General features: G+C 41.6%; 1 protein-coding gene across 6 annotated transcripts in view; it reads right to left on the bottom strand.

Moving 5' to 3' along the window:
* Positions 1-15,004, bottom strand: part of srpk2 (SRSF protein kinase 2) — a 72,098-nt gene that overhangs the window by 39,466 nt on the left and 17,628 nt on the right. For 2 of the 6 annotated variants that reach the window (XM_044125772.1, XM_044125771.1), the window contains exon 1: positions 7,839-8,566. The exons of the other annotated variants lie outside the window; for them this stretch is intronic. In XM_044125772.1, coding sequence (XP_043981707.1) covers positions 7,839-7,876 — 38 coding nt within the window. In that variant the 5' untranslated portion in view covers positions 7,877-8,566. Of the gene's footprint in view, positions 1-7,838; positions 8,567-15,004 lie in introns of those variants that run through there. 6 annotated transcript variants of the gene reach the window in all.

Below are 15,004 nucleotides of genomic sequence, written 5' to 3'. Positions count from 1 at the left end.
TATTTGGTGTTCTAAAGTGAAACCGAGTCCAAACAAACTTGGTTTTCTGAAGCTAACAATAAACTTTTGGGATGGTCTCCATTTGAAACCTGCTGAAAATGAAAGCATCCACGTCTGATGAATGCATCAAAACCTTATGACTGCATCTGTATGGTGCTTAGAGCATACAGTGGATAAATCAGTTCAATCATATAAGGATGGATGAAAACACCCAAATTAAAGTTTGTTATTGTTTTACCATTATTATAATACTACATGTTTTCACTTGAACCATGCCACATAAACTATTAGCTTTACCAATGTCAGAACTATTATGAAAAGTAACACAAAACAAAATATATCAACAGGAATAGAAAAGCTGAGACGAGGAGAGAGTGAGTGTTTTAATACTCCTGAAATATATAAAATGCTGCAAACCTATTGAGTCTACGGATTGGACTCCAAATGTAGAGCAGAAAAGGTTTTTTTCATCCCATTTCTTTATATAAAACACGTTTTGCTTTATATAACCTCTTTGCCAGTTCCTTGAAAAGGCAGCATAAACAGAAAACAGTAACTAATAGGATTGTGCTGATCTCCTTTAATCCATTTTTCACACCCAGTGATTCTAGTGTGACCTTTGACCTCGTTGTCACCAACACCCCAACGAGGGAGGGCGGCACACTGCAGATCAGGTGCCCAAATACCAATCACTTGAACACACCTCAGAGGTATCGCCATGGCAACAGCTGTGTTGCTTACATGGTGTCTAGTTGCCACCAACTGTGTGTTTCCTATCCCTGATTGACCCCGTAGAACTACAACAGGTAGAGCGGAAATTCACCGAATAACTCCGCAGTGACAGATATTTGGTCAGGTTAGACTGGCTTGGAAAGACGGGAAGCTTCAGAGCAGTTTTGACGACACGAACACACACACAGACGCTTTTATTTACCGTTGCTACCAAGCTGAAAGCTCTAAAGGGGGGGAGAGGAGGAGGAATGCCAACGGTGTTGTCATTCTTTTCATCAAACCCAGAGTTGGGAGGGATAAAAATGAAACAAGAAAGTAAATTTAGTCTGCTTCCATTCAGATGTGGGAAGGGGTTGTCAAGGGCAAGGTGTGGGTGATGGAGGTCAGAGAGGAGACAGACTGGATGGAGCTAAGAGCTAGCCTTAGGTAGCTTGTAGCTAGCTGGCGTGCTCTTGTGTTGCAGCATGGAGGGGGTTTCTCTTCTGTGTGAGCGGCGGAGTATTTTATGGAACGATTGTGAAAACGATACAAATTATGATAAATTTATTTTAAAGGTGTTATTGGCTCTAGTGGCCTTTATTTGGAAAGTGGGTATTGAGAGAAGAGGGAAGACATGCAGCGAAGGTCGCCAGGCTGGGAATCGAACCTGCGACAGCTGCATCGAGAACTAAGGCCTCCATATGTGGGTTGTGCTTAACCCCTGCACCACCACAGCACGCCCAACTATTTATAACTTCTTAGACTGGCATGCATGTCTCAAAAATTATACCGTTTCTGAAAAACATTCACATTTGAAATGGTTTTTTCAAACGCTATCTAATTTATTTTTTTACTGATATTTATTGGCGCAACAGTTGAGAAAATAGTAAAAATAACATTCACAATAATGCTGTCAGTTTTGGGTTTTTTTATTTAACACCAGTAACTGATTAATCAAAATTTGTTAATTTATTTATGCATTTTCAATGGTGTTTTATTAAAACATTTAATCTTTCATTTATTACTTGGTGGGTAAAACAAAATTAATTCAGAATAAGACATTTTTTTTTTTTGATTTTCAATTCAAAAATATTCACTTTGTGCTGCACTATTGCATAGATTCATATAACAAAAAGTACTAAAACAAACAACGGGGCTATTAACATATTTTCAAAGTGCTGTACGCCGGTATTCTGAAAGCATATGAGATATATAGACTACATCCCATCCTATTTCCACAGCACTAGAGAGTACAAACACGCTGCTTAAGACCACAATGTCACCAGATAAACAGCATTAAGCGCTTCTTCTCAATACATCAATAACACTACGAGAGCTGCTCCCTCACTTTGCAGCAAAACCGGCAAACTTTTGACCTTTGGATGTTTAGCAAAACTCTCTTTTAATTCTTAGTCTAAGTCTCTTCAAAGGACATAAGCCCTCCATCAAGGAGCAGAGGTTATAATCTAAAATGACATGCATGTCAAAAGAAGCAGCTTACGCCGAGCACTTCAAAATTCCCTTCACAAACACACACATCCTCACACGCACACACACCTCGTCCTCCATCCGTCTTCAGCGTGCTTCGAGTGCCGGGTTACACAACAAGGATCGTCTTCCTGATGTGATCGCTCGAAAGGCATTTGTCTCTGCGCCACATCTTGCCCTTTTCGGGCCCAACTTGCCCATCCATTTGGTTTAACTCGCACACAGACGGTCTCACACACATCACTGGATTGTGGACAAACATGCCTCAGCACAAACGAAGCTCTGCTGAACTGAGCATGGATCTGTTTGTGTCTGCTTGTGTGCACGCCGTCCACACAAGCACCTATTAGCAGAGCTTGGAACCATTTCAGTTTCAGAGCAGAAAGCCACAGAACACAGAAACAAAACACTAAATTATTTTTTGCATTAAATGTTACAATATAGTTGATTATTTGTCATAACTAACCTACTCATATTCTACCAAACCTAGAAGGAGGGGGAAAATGTCCTTTTTTTCTACAAAACATTTTCTATCACCTTGTAAAAAATATGCCTACCGATTAAAATTGCCCACATTTGTCACAATGCAACCCAAAACTTCAATGTTTTTTTATTTATTTATTTTGTGAGACAAACACAAGTAGCTCAAAAAAATTACAAAGAGGAAAGAGGACATGTATGGGGGCTTCAACTAACGATTATTTTCTTTAATCGATTATTTGATTGATTCTGGAGATTTCTCATTTAACCACTTGATCCTTTTTTATGCAAGAGTGAAAAGCTCAACCCTTTCTGCTCGACTTACCATCAGTTCAGTGTAGGGCTAATCTGCTGATTATATTTTGGATCAAACAAATCTGGAAAGCAAAATGTGCTTAATAGGAGTTGGATTTTGTACATACAGTGATCCCTCGCCACTTCGCGGTTCACTTATCGCGGATTCGCTATTTCGCGGTTTTTCATAATGCTTTTTTTTTTTTTTTTTTTTTTTTCTTTGTGCATTGTGCTCTGCATTCTGATTCGCTAAAAACTCACTCCCGCTTCTTGTATCAAAACATGCTACGAATTGTGCTATCATTTTGTCGTCTCGTGCAGTTATGTGTACGTACATAAAACAGCTTGGCAAATTAACATTAAGTTGGCCAAATTATCTTGTAATTTCGAAGAAGAGAACACTGCAGAGCGCAGTCTGGATGCAGCAGTCTGAAGAGCAGTGAAACGGCCTACACGTGAGTCACTGTATTTGTATACAGTACATGTAATAGTTGCTAATTGTAAAAAAAAAAAAAGTTTTCTATTTCGCGGATTTCACTTATCGCGGGTCGTTTTCGGAACGTAACCCCCGCGATAAACGAGGGATTACTGTAATTTCAACTGGGTGAAGTTCAATCTATGTAATTTGACTAGTTCTGAGTAGTACGTATTTACAAATTAAGTTTTTTTCCCCCCCGTCTTAAACACAAATTGTATATTTTTTGCACAGCTTTGGCTTCGTACTGCTCTGAATATGTTGTCTTTCAGCAAAAAGCTTTTCTTTAAGTCTGTGTTCTCCCATTGATTATGAATTAATTGCTAAATTAGTTGACAATCATTTCAATAATCCATCATTTCTGCCCTAATATGCACTGACCTCTGAAGACAATTTTATTTGAGGGTAGCAGAGTAAATGTTGCACGATACAAATGCACACCACACTTTGTAGATTTTCCCAACTAATTTTGAAGTGTAAAAAAACTAAATATGAACTGAATTTTTAAGGCCTCTTGTCATACTGGATTTTATTTAGAGTTACCCAAAGCAATTGTTCCCACTGTAGTTTATCTATTAATTAGCTCTATTAGCAAAATACAAAATGAAGTTTTTGGTCCGTCACATAAAATTCATGCAAAATGGATTCAAGTTTGTGTGCATAACATGACAAAATGTGAACAAGTTCAATAAGATACTTTTTCAAATCACAGAAGCAGAAGAAGAAAGATGGTTTTCCTATAAAGCATCACATTTAAATTGCCTAAATGATTACAGTTCATTTCCGTTTTGGTTTTTCGGAAGGCAATTCGAAACTTCTTAAATTATTTCTTTGTAAAACGTCTTTTGCCAAACGTCAACATCCTGGGAGTTTTCTCGTCACACCAAAACTTTATAACTGAGGTGAATATAATTACACGTTTGAACACAAATTCTGAGATGTACAGAAACACTAATTTTCTAAGAGACTTTCCAAATGTGAACTAACTACAGGGGTCATTTGAGGTGCAGCTGGAGTTAAAAAAAGGCAGCAGTGGTGCATACAAGAGTGTCTCCTTTAGTTGTTACCCGCCACGCGACGGTATCCTTAATTACAGATCGCTAAGCCAGACAATAGGTGAAGGATTAAGCAAGCTGAGTGATGAAATCCATAAATATTACCACAAAGAAACTGACACACAGCCGACATGCAAGTGCCGAGGATTAGAGATCCTATTTTCTTTGTCCTAATCCTCTACACATGGTCTTTTTACGGGACGCATGTGCCCTCTGCCACATTAAACTCTGCCTCATAGTGCTGCTCTCCTCTGCACCCAACTGACCGTGTAATCATATTTGGTATTGTTAGTGCCCATTTACTTTTGCCGTATCTGTGCACCCACTGCAGTATGTGCTGAAGCGTGCCAATCTGGGGGTCTTTGGCACCGGGCCGTGTGGACGGCAGCAGCACTTTCAGGTCGTAAAAACGCGGCGCAGCATCAGCGTCAGCGGCTACCCGAGTCATCCGGTCTGCTGGGTCCTCGTCCTCTGGCACCCGTCAAATCAAGCTCCTTCCGCTCCCTTCTGCACGCCAATTTAGGAACGTGGATGTTTGCCTGATTAAATCTGAATGAACACGGGTTCCTGTTGAATTAAGTCAGGAAACTCTGCACACATCACATATTTCATGCCCGTTTTTTTAGGTCCACTGACCCAAGAAGATGAGCAAACAGAAAGCTTCTGCAGATGTGCTGAGCAACGTTGATGGGGATTTTTTTTTTTTTTTTTATAATGATCTGCTTGTAAAATAAAAGGAAAAGTTTCTCTTTCAGGGTTTCTGCAGGTTTCACAAACTCAAACTTAAGGCTTTTAAGACCTGCATCAGGACACAACGTCATCCGGCCAACCGGCTGTAAATTTACACTTACTCATGAGAGACGCAAAAAAGCTAGCTAGTTGGCTAGTACCGCCTCTACAACATAAACTGAAGGTCATTGATTAACTAAAGTCAAAGTACATTTTTAAAAGTAAAATCAAGACATTTTAAGGCTTTAATTTTAGATACATGAATTTAAGACTTCTTAAGGATGCGTGGACAACCTGACTTTGATAACTTGAGGCTGCATGAGTGGATCCAAATTATTCAAGAGGACAATGATCTTTATTTAGCAATCAGACTGGGATGAGTAACTTCTTCTCAACCGTGTCCAGTCCATGTCTCGACATGCTGAGGCTAACATTCGCTGAGTCAGCAAAGGTTTCTCTGGCAACGTCATTAAACAACTGATTGGTATCAGTCGCCATCTTTAAAGCACATGTGACACGTCAAAAACGCTGAAAACACACCACTGCACCTGTCCCATGTTTCACTGTAAACTTTCCATCAGCTGGCTAAAACAAGGCGACTACATTTTTCTCTCGCAAGAAAAACTAATCGACCTCTTTGGAAACATTCTCAAAGGCACAGACGTCATGGCGTGGACCCATCACTGCAACTGTTCAAGCTACTAGCCTGATACAAACCAGTCCTTGGCTCTGCACTTCACTTTGTAGCGGTTCTGGACCCGGATGACATTCTACTGGAGAAATCCAACACAATGGGAGAAATCCGAGATAGAGTAGTGAAGAGAGATTAGAATAGAGTGGCATTGCGTAGAGAGGCAATGGCCAGGCTAGCAAACTAAAAGCCGCAGTTCATGATAAGTAGTGGACTGCAAGATGGCTACCTGAGCAGGTCGCTTGACTAATCAACTACCTACAACAACTAATAATAATAATAATAATAATAATAGATACCTTAACAAATATGGAGCGTTTTCAAAAGCAGAGTATTAAATCTGATTTACTCTGATCTCTACCAACAGCCAGACAAATTGACAAAATCTATTAAAAGGACAGTATTATGTTTTCTAGGCACATTGTCATTTTATAGAATAAAGTAACTATGTTACCTTCATGCTACGTATGTCAAATAGGACATAAAAGAAATTTTAAACCATATTTGCTGCTTTTTTTCTTTCCGATTTGAACATTTATATATTGTGATAGTGAAACTATAATTATTGATATTTGCAAACAAGAGAAACTGACAGTATGCATGGGATTGTGACCTCTGCAGTTTGCACTGTTTTTGCAAATGTTTCCATGAGAGCATCAATAATTATCATTAGCATAATTGTCCAAGTCATATTTTAACACTTTTAGTTAGAAAACAAGAAAAAAACAGGATAAAACATGGAAACAAATAATAATACATAGAAAAATATTGATTTTAGACTATAACCAGTGTTCTGACATGCTGAGGACATAGACAATTAGGCAGGGTGATGTAGCAGCGTAAGGAGATCAATATTATGCAGTTATCTCAATTTGGCCAAAAAATGACTTAGGCAACTGCGCTATGAGGCCAACAATATGTAATTCTCATAGAATGCAGGTACTACTTGGTCAAACTTGAGTTTTGAGGTGTCCAGCTGGATAAAGACTCTGATTCTATGCAGCAAAAGAACTCATAGAAAGCGCTCTAAAACCACTACCATAGATACCGCCACAAATACAAAGAAATGAAATTTTAAGGCCATCTTGCCCGTCCCTTGAAGTTAAAACTTTGCTTTCAGCCACGTATTAAAATCAAAGTCAAAACAAATGGTATAATTCACATTATTCGAACTAGTGTTATTATTTTAGCAGCGGTGGAGATGATTGCTGATTTGATGCAGTTTGATGCTGTGAGGAAATACTGGTAAAATGATGATTTTGGTTTTTTGTTTTTATTTTACTCAAGGTGTTCTTTCACACCTTTTAGAATCTCATTCTGGCTTATGCATGGTCATGATGCGTGTTGGGCTGGATGACAAGACAAGACAGCAGGCCTTGTGAGAGCATGCTACATCAAGATTGGCTCTTTTATCATTTGAACATACCTCATCTGATTGGCCGAAGCATTTTGAAGCTGATATATGCTGATCAGAAACAGCATGCATTCTGGTGCGTCATGTAGTGAGCTGTTGTCTTGCATTGCTGCTGCTGGCTGAGCTGATGTTGACGTGTGTTGACACTCTGTGCTGTGTAAGCTCTGTGCACCACATCATAGACACTATATATATATATTTGTCTATATATTTGTCTGTGCATTGTTTATCGTTAGAGCCTCGTAGATGTGTAAATGGGATTTTACTGTTAAATTATGTCGAACGGCTGTATTATTATGTCTCAGTGTTGTTTCTCGAACAATGGAAGAAACCAGCACAGACAGAAAGAGAAAGAAAGAATCAAAACATGCAGGGGTTCAGGCTGGCGGTGGGAGATTTGAGAACACCAAAAATAAAAATGATAATAAAAAACAACTATTAGGCATGCACGAGGGGCGGTGGGGGTGAGTGAAACGATAAGCATCAGCAGAGAGGTGTTACCTTTCAGGGGACGAGGATTTCTCCGAGTTCACGGACATGAGCGGTGCCTGTTAGCCGCTCTCCGGCCGAGCGACCACAGGAGACGGCGAAATGAAGAACACAAAGCCGCGTTCCCTTCCCTGTCCTTTACGGGGTTTTCTTTCCTTTTTCTGCTGGCCTCTCTGCCTCTGTCTCTGCTGTGTGTGTCTGAGTGCAGGAGAGGAGAGGGTTACTGCCTCCCCTCCTTCTCCTCCTCTTCGTCGTCGTCCTTCTCTATATCCTTTTGCTTTAAGAAGAAGGAAGAGATGGAGGACGGAGCCCGGTTTTGTCTGCGTCTGCGTCCTCTTGTGTGTGTTTAAAGCTGAAAGCAGCAGCAATGTCAGTCAGTCAGTCAGGCGCCCCTCCTCATGCTCCAGCCTCCTTCCTCCCTCCCTTTCCTTCCTCCCTTCTCCTCCTTCACCTTGCCTCTCCTCTCCCCCTCACTTTCTCCTGCTTTCACTGATGCTTCCCGTCCTCTCCGCCGCCTTGGACTCGTCTCTCTCCTCCGCGGTGGTGCTGGTCGGACCGGATGATGACACAGCTTCCCGGCTCTCGGTCCGCAGCATGTCTCTGTCCTGAGGTCTTCCTCGTCTTCCTGTCAGGCTCGGCTCTGTCAGGCCCTGTGCATGCAGCTCTGCACAACAACAGAGCCCAGAGCAAGGCGGAGCGTCCCACTCTCTGCTCGGGCGGAGGGGTGTCGGCTTGTGACACAGACAGGAAAACTCGTGTTTTTCTCCTTGAGGCTTCAAACTCCTCCCCTGTTTCCATTTTGCTTAGTTTCTCTCTCTCTCTTCCAATTGCCTTATTACGACATCCTGTATCTCAGGGCAACGCTGCACAAATCTGCTTCACTGCGCCCCCCTACCCCATCATGCTTCTCTTGTTCTGGCATCCTCTCTCCTCACTTCCACCTCTGCCTGCTTTGCATTTGTGCACATGCATGCGTGTGTGTCTCCTGTCTGCCTCTGTATTCTCACCATCTCTTGGGGCAGATGGGGCTGCTTCTACATGACTGAACAACTCGCAGAGAGGTAGCCAGAGGGTGTGCGGTGAAGAGAGAAGGGGTGGAGGGGGGGGGGGGTCCTCCGTCTATCAGTCTGACCTCGATATTGTTGTGTAGAGGTATGTGTGCAGCTCGTACATGCATGTGAATGTGCAACTGAAATATGCAAAAAGAGGGGGGTGGGGGGGGAGCTGGATGGGATGATACAGATGACACAGAATTCAGGAGCGCAACACGAAACGGGATATGCGTAGGTTACAGCGAGTCTTTTAAAGACCTTTTTAACGCCACCTTGAGTAAAATTTAACAAACTATTAATATGAGGGGTGGTTTGGGTAACTTGCTGTATTACAATGAAGCATAGTAAAAATTGTGCCCTTTACAAAGGTAAAAAAAAAAAGAAGCTTGGCAGCAAGGGTACATTAGCAGCGTCAAATCACAGAATATAATGAAGGTGTTAGAATGTATGGAAGACCAAAACTGACATAAGAAATAAAAGCATAAATATACATTTAGTTTTTCCTTGTCCTTACAGATGAGTTTCCATCAAGAAATGTATACATTTTCTTTTTCATTTCCCCCAAACATGCGTTTTTGTCAAGAAAAATAGATGTCTTGTCTTTTCCTTATACAAGCCCTCCTTCTTTTGTCATTGCCTCCTCTCCTCTTTCTGTTTGTCCTTTTTCTACTTGTCCTTTTTCTGCTACTCTGTGTGCATCTTTATGTTAATGAGGAGAGCTGCCTTCTATGTCCAGCTTCTACTATTGGCCAATAGAGCTTTGGATCCAACATCACTGCGTCAGACGTTGTGGGGGCGTTTACGTCTCGCACAGTCACTCTGTGCCATTTTTACAGGCCACGGAACAAAACAAACTTTATCCCGGTGTTTTTATTGTGTTACCGACCGCAGTGAAGTTAGTTTCGAGTTGGATATTGGCTATTCCAATATCTGCAGAGAAAGCGGCATTTAGTTCGAGGTTGATCCGATTTACTAATTTAACGCTAATTTCGGCCAGCCGTTCTCAAGCTCCCTCCTCAAGCGCTTGGAGGTTCACTTAGAGACTGTCAACAAATTTCCAAACCAAACACTCCTGTCAAATAAATGTTAATAAATGCTTTGCCTAGTGACCAACTGATACAAAAGAGTGGTAATTCGTGCTTTTATACGAGGGTGAGAAGAAAATTTTTATATATATATATACACACATACATATGAATAAACACATACCCACAACAAATAGGTGTGTGTTTCGAGAGCAGTATTTGTGCTTGTGGGGTTATTTATGACTGCCGTATCATGCAGCCACAGCCATACAAACACCTAAAGAAGAAGTGATAAATAATTCTTATTGTCACTTTTATTATCACAATCCATCCATCCATCTTCTTCCGCTTATCCGGGGTCGGGTCGCGGGGGTAGCAGCTTCAGAAGGGAGGCCCAGACTTCCCTCTCCCCAGCCACTTCTTCCAGTTCCTCCGGAGGAATCCCAAGGCGTTCCCAGGCCAGAGACATAGTCCCCTCCTCCTGGTGGGACGTGCCCGGAACACCTCACCAGGGAGGCGTCCAGGAGGCATCCTGACCAGATGCCCGAGCCACCTCAACTGGCTCCTCTCGATGTGAAGGAGCAGAGGCTCTACTCTGAGTCCCTCCCGGATGACTGAGCTTCTCACCCTATCTCTAAGGGAGAGCCCAGACACCCTAGAGAGAAAACCCATTTCGGCCGCTTGTATCCGCGATCTCGTTCTTTCAGTCATGACCTAAAGCAGGAGCTTATCTATGGTCAGGAGACCATAGATAAGGGTGGGAACGTAAATCGACCAGTGAATCGAGAGCTTCGCTTTTTGGCTCAGCTCTCTCTTCACCACGACGGACTGGTACAGCACCTGCTTGACGGCAGACGCTGCGCTAATCCACCTGTCAATCTCCCGCTCCCTTCTTCCCCGATTCCACTTTGAACTCGGTGTTCCCTCGCCCAGACGCAGGTCACCGGGGCCCCACTCTGGAGCCAGGCCTGGAGGGGGGGGCACGACGGCGAGCGTCTGGTGGCCGGGCTTTTACCCATGGAGCCTGGCCGGGCTCAGCCCGAAGAGGAAACATGGGCCCCTCCTATGGGCCCACCACCTGTGAGAGGGGCCAAAGGGGTCGGGTTCATTGTGTGATGGGTGGCGGCTGAGGGAAGGGGCCCTGGCAGTCCGATCCTCGGTTGCAGAAGCTAGCTCTTGGGACGTGGAATGTTATCACAATATTACCATAAATAATTGCAATAAAATGAGGGCAGTAAAAAAAGGTCCTGGTAGAAGGAGAAGGCCTACTTTTGGACAGAAGTTAAAAGGTTTCATTATTACAATTGCATTTTTTTTAGCTTTTACCATCAAAACAAAATCCGGTTACTATGCGCTCAAAAATCTTCCAAATCCATACTTTTCTCAAATTCCAATAGTTGTCAGTTACTTTAAAAATGGACTAAAATGGATGGATGGATTCACAGACAATATCTGAAAATATAAATGTTTCCACACTTTTACAGAGCACACAGAGGTCTTCCCCACACCCGCCATAAACTTCTTCTTTTTCCCTGAATAGCGTCTGAAAGAGTCGTCATTGCAGAAGTCAGCGAGATCTGGGCGACACGTGAAGGAAGGAAAACAGCAATGCAATGATCCCCTTTCACTTCCACTTCCATACGGTCCCTCTTTCCCACATAAAAGCACTACATTAGGCACACATGTCTCTGAGCCAAACTATTGTCCTCATTCTCTGTGGATGTGGGCCAATGGGAGAGGGAGGGCCGGGCGGGATGTGGGGGGTTACAGTCTTGGTCCCTGCACAGCAGGGAAAAATAGAGTCCATTTGAGATGGTGTATTCAGCTTTTTAGTCATCAGTTTCATGTATGGCTTTGTTTCTTGGTTGGTGAGCTGTAAACATTTTCCTGTAAAAGGGTTTTTTTAGATTCTTCTTAAGTGAATTTTACTGGTACTGCATTAAATATGAATCAAAAGAAGTAATAAAAATTTTTTTTAAAACCCATATAGGTCATTTTGTAAATTCATAAGTTTTGGACAACAAATTGAAAAAAAGGAGAGTCCTCCAGCATAGATTTCCTATTTAAAGGATGAGCCCAAAAAATTCTTACAGTTTCCTCTCCTAAATCCGCACTAATCTTAATGCATTCAGTCTTGATGTCGTCACTCCATTCAGGAACAATCATAGGCAAACTTCGGATTCTAGAATATATTTTCATTAAAACGAAAATTAAAAAAACGATCATGCTGAGTATCGATTAACTGGCGACCCTATGTTGATTCTTGCTTTCTGTCCAAAAGAAGATGGAGTAAAAGAAGGATGAGGAAGAGGGGGAGGGAGGAAGAGAGATGATGACTCTCATGAGCAGATATATTTTGGGAGGTGGCATTGAGGCTGCCGGGAGCTATCTTTAAGCGGCCTAGTTCTCCGTACCGCCCGGTGGATGCTGGGGAGGGAGAGAGAGACAGAGCGCAACAGAGACAAAATAGGGGTCTATGCAGGCGAAAACCCTCCAAAACACCAGAGAATGTGCTCTGGACATCAGGTCCACTCAAAACACTCAAATGCAGCTTTAAAAAGCTGCTGGAGGAGAGCGTGTCCACCGTGCCCAGTTTATATTCTCTGCAGATGAACGAGATGTGGTGGCTTTGCCCTTTGTATCAGCGACCTTGCTGTCGAAGGAAGCGCTCAGAGGAAACAGCGCCCCCAAGTGGAAACACAAGCAAAGTGGCTTTTGGTGCAAACTGTGTCAGTGTAATAAGTTTGGCAATAGGCTTGAATCGGTGCTTTTCACAGGTGTGTCAGATTTTCATATCTTACTATTGCTTTTATTGTTATTTTTACGGTCAAATTGTAAATCAGAGTGTTTTCCTTCAGAGATACAGAGGCACAATTGCTAGGTTTGGTAAAGTTCTAGCAAACTGTCCAGGATATGAATAAATATCAGCTGAATTTCCCTTAAAGTGATGGTGACACCTCTACATCCCAGTGTGTGTGGGTGACAGAGCTCATTCACTAAGTGGTGTATGTTTAATGGATGACTGAGTGACCTGTGACCTCTCGCTCTCTCTCTCTCTCCCTGCTCCATGGCCTCCAGATGTGCGGCCCGGATGACACATTTAAACGGACTACATGATGGATCAGGCAACACCTTCCACCAACCTCACCGCACAGACCTACAACTTTCAACTTTCTCAGTCATTTAAAATCCAAACAGGAATGTTAACTGTTCAGTTTTTCCATATCAAATCTACGAGTGTAAAGGAAGTCCGGCAAGCAGATGGACATATGGAAGGACTGGAGACTCACTGAGTGCTGGGGAAAAAAATGCTCAGTAAGAAATATGAAATTAAATAAGTTGACAAAGCATCTTAAAGGATTTCCTGTTCCACACTGAAGTTGACAAAAGTCAAACAGAAGCTTGTTAGTTGAATCAGTTGATCGCCTGACGCAACCAGAAACTGAACAGAACTTTTGCTAAATGCATCTGCAACTATAAAGAAACATGTTTTCTAAAGACTTGTTTTGTAATAATAATACTAAATATAATAATAATAATAATAATAATAATAATAATAATAATAATAATAATAATAATAATAATAATAATAATAATAATAATAATAATAATAATAATAATGCCTTCAACTAACTAATGCTTAAGTATTTTTCTTGGCATTGGCATCGAGTTTGAGATTTTAGTATTTGAGCGGCTTCTTCTTGTTTTTATTGTTGATTCTATGTTGCATTGTATTTTTGTGTTTGATTTGATGTAAAGCACTTTGAAATGCCTTGCTGCTGAAATGTGCTATACAAATAAAGTTTGATTTGATTTGATTTCTTCGTTGATAGCAGCACATCAGGACTCAAATTATGAAGGCTCAGCTACTTTCTATGTAAATGTTATTTAGGATTTCACATCCCAACCCTGAAAACCTATGAAACCTAAAAAAAAATTTTTCTGAAAACAATTTTTATATTTCCCACTTCTAGTAGAATTTAAATATGGCATATTTATGGTAATCAATCAATCAATGTTTATTTGTATAACACATTTCAGCAGCAAGGCATTTCAAAGTGCTTTACATCAAATCAAACACAAAAACACAATGCAACATGGAATCAACAATAAAAACACAACATAGTCAGATTCCGTCAATAAATTTGCAATTGATTACGTTTCAAATAAAACTCTAAACAAGTGGGTTTTTAGTTGAGATTTAAAGAAAGTTAGTGTTTCAGCTGTTTTACAGTTTTCTGGAAGTTTGTTCCAGATTTGTGGTGCATAGATGCTAAATGCCGCTTCTCCTCGTTTGGTTCTGGTTCTGGGGATGCAGAGCAGACCAGAACCAGAAGACCTGAGAGGTCTGGAAGGTTGATACAACAGCAGCAAAGTGATAGAATCAGTCAATGAAAAAAGAAAACAATTACTGATTTTAATTAGCAAATAAGGTGACAACTAAAATATATTTTATTTTCAGTCGAAATTGCCAGGAGAGAAAGAGTCCTTTCATCAAAGTTTAAAAGATGGGACATGTCTGCCCCCTAATGGTCGGACTGAGGAATTGCACGCTTGAGAGTGAACCTGCACACAACGCACTTCTCACTCGATACGACTCCTCAGTAATGGACTACAGGGCAGCTGGGGGGTGTGCTTGTGTGTGTGAGGTGGGTGTTGGGGGTTGGATCAGGATAAACACAAGATGTTTTCCACTTACTTTGTTTGCAAGCATGGATGAAGGGCAGGCAGAGACCAGGGGGAGGTTGGGAGAGGAGCACAACAATAAGGACCCTGTGTTCTAGAGCTGCGTAAAAGGGGGCAGGCCGGAGGTCACCACCTTGCATTATGTCAGCGCAGTGAATGCCATCATTTATCTAGCAGAACTGCTGATTTACTGTTGCAGATAAGACCCAAGGACGGGGTTTAGCGCATAAATATGCTTTGATCTAATTCTAGCGTAGCACCTTGTTCTACACTTTGCTTTGTCTGGGTTTGGATGAAAGTTTTACATGTTATTCATCGCTAATGTTTGGCCATGATGACATATAGCGGTTCTAAATTTTTTGTGCTGTGAACAACCATATTCCCCTGCAGAAAGACAGAAGTGCAAAGCCAAACA

The sequence above is a fragment of the Gambusia affinis genome, linkage group LG08, assembly GCF_019740435.1.
Source record: "Gambusia affinis linkage group LG08, SWU_Gaff_1.0, whole genome shotgun sequence".
NCBI classification, from domain to species: domain Eukaryota; kingdom Metazoa; phylum Chordata; class Actinopteri; order Cyprinodontiformes; family Poeciliidae; genus Gambusia; species Gambusia affinis.
The sequence above is the reverse complement of the archived record's forward strand: the minus strand, read 5'-3'. Positions and strand labels throughout refer to the sequence as shown.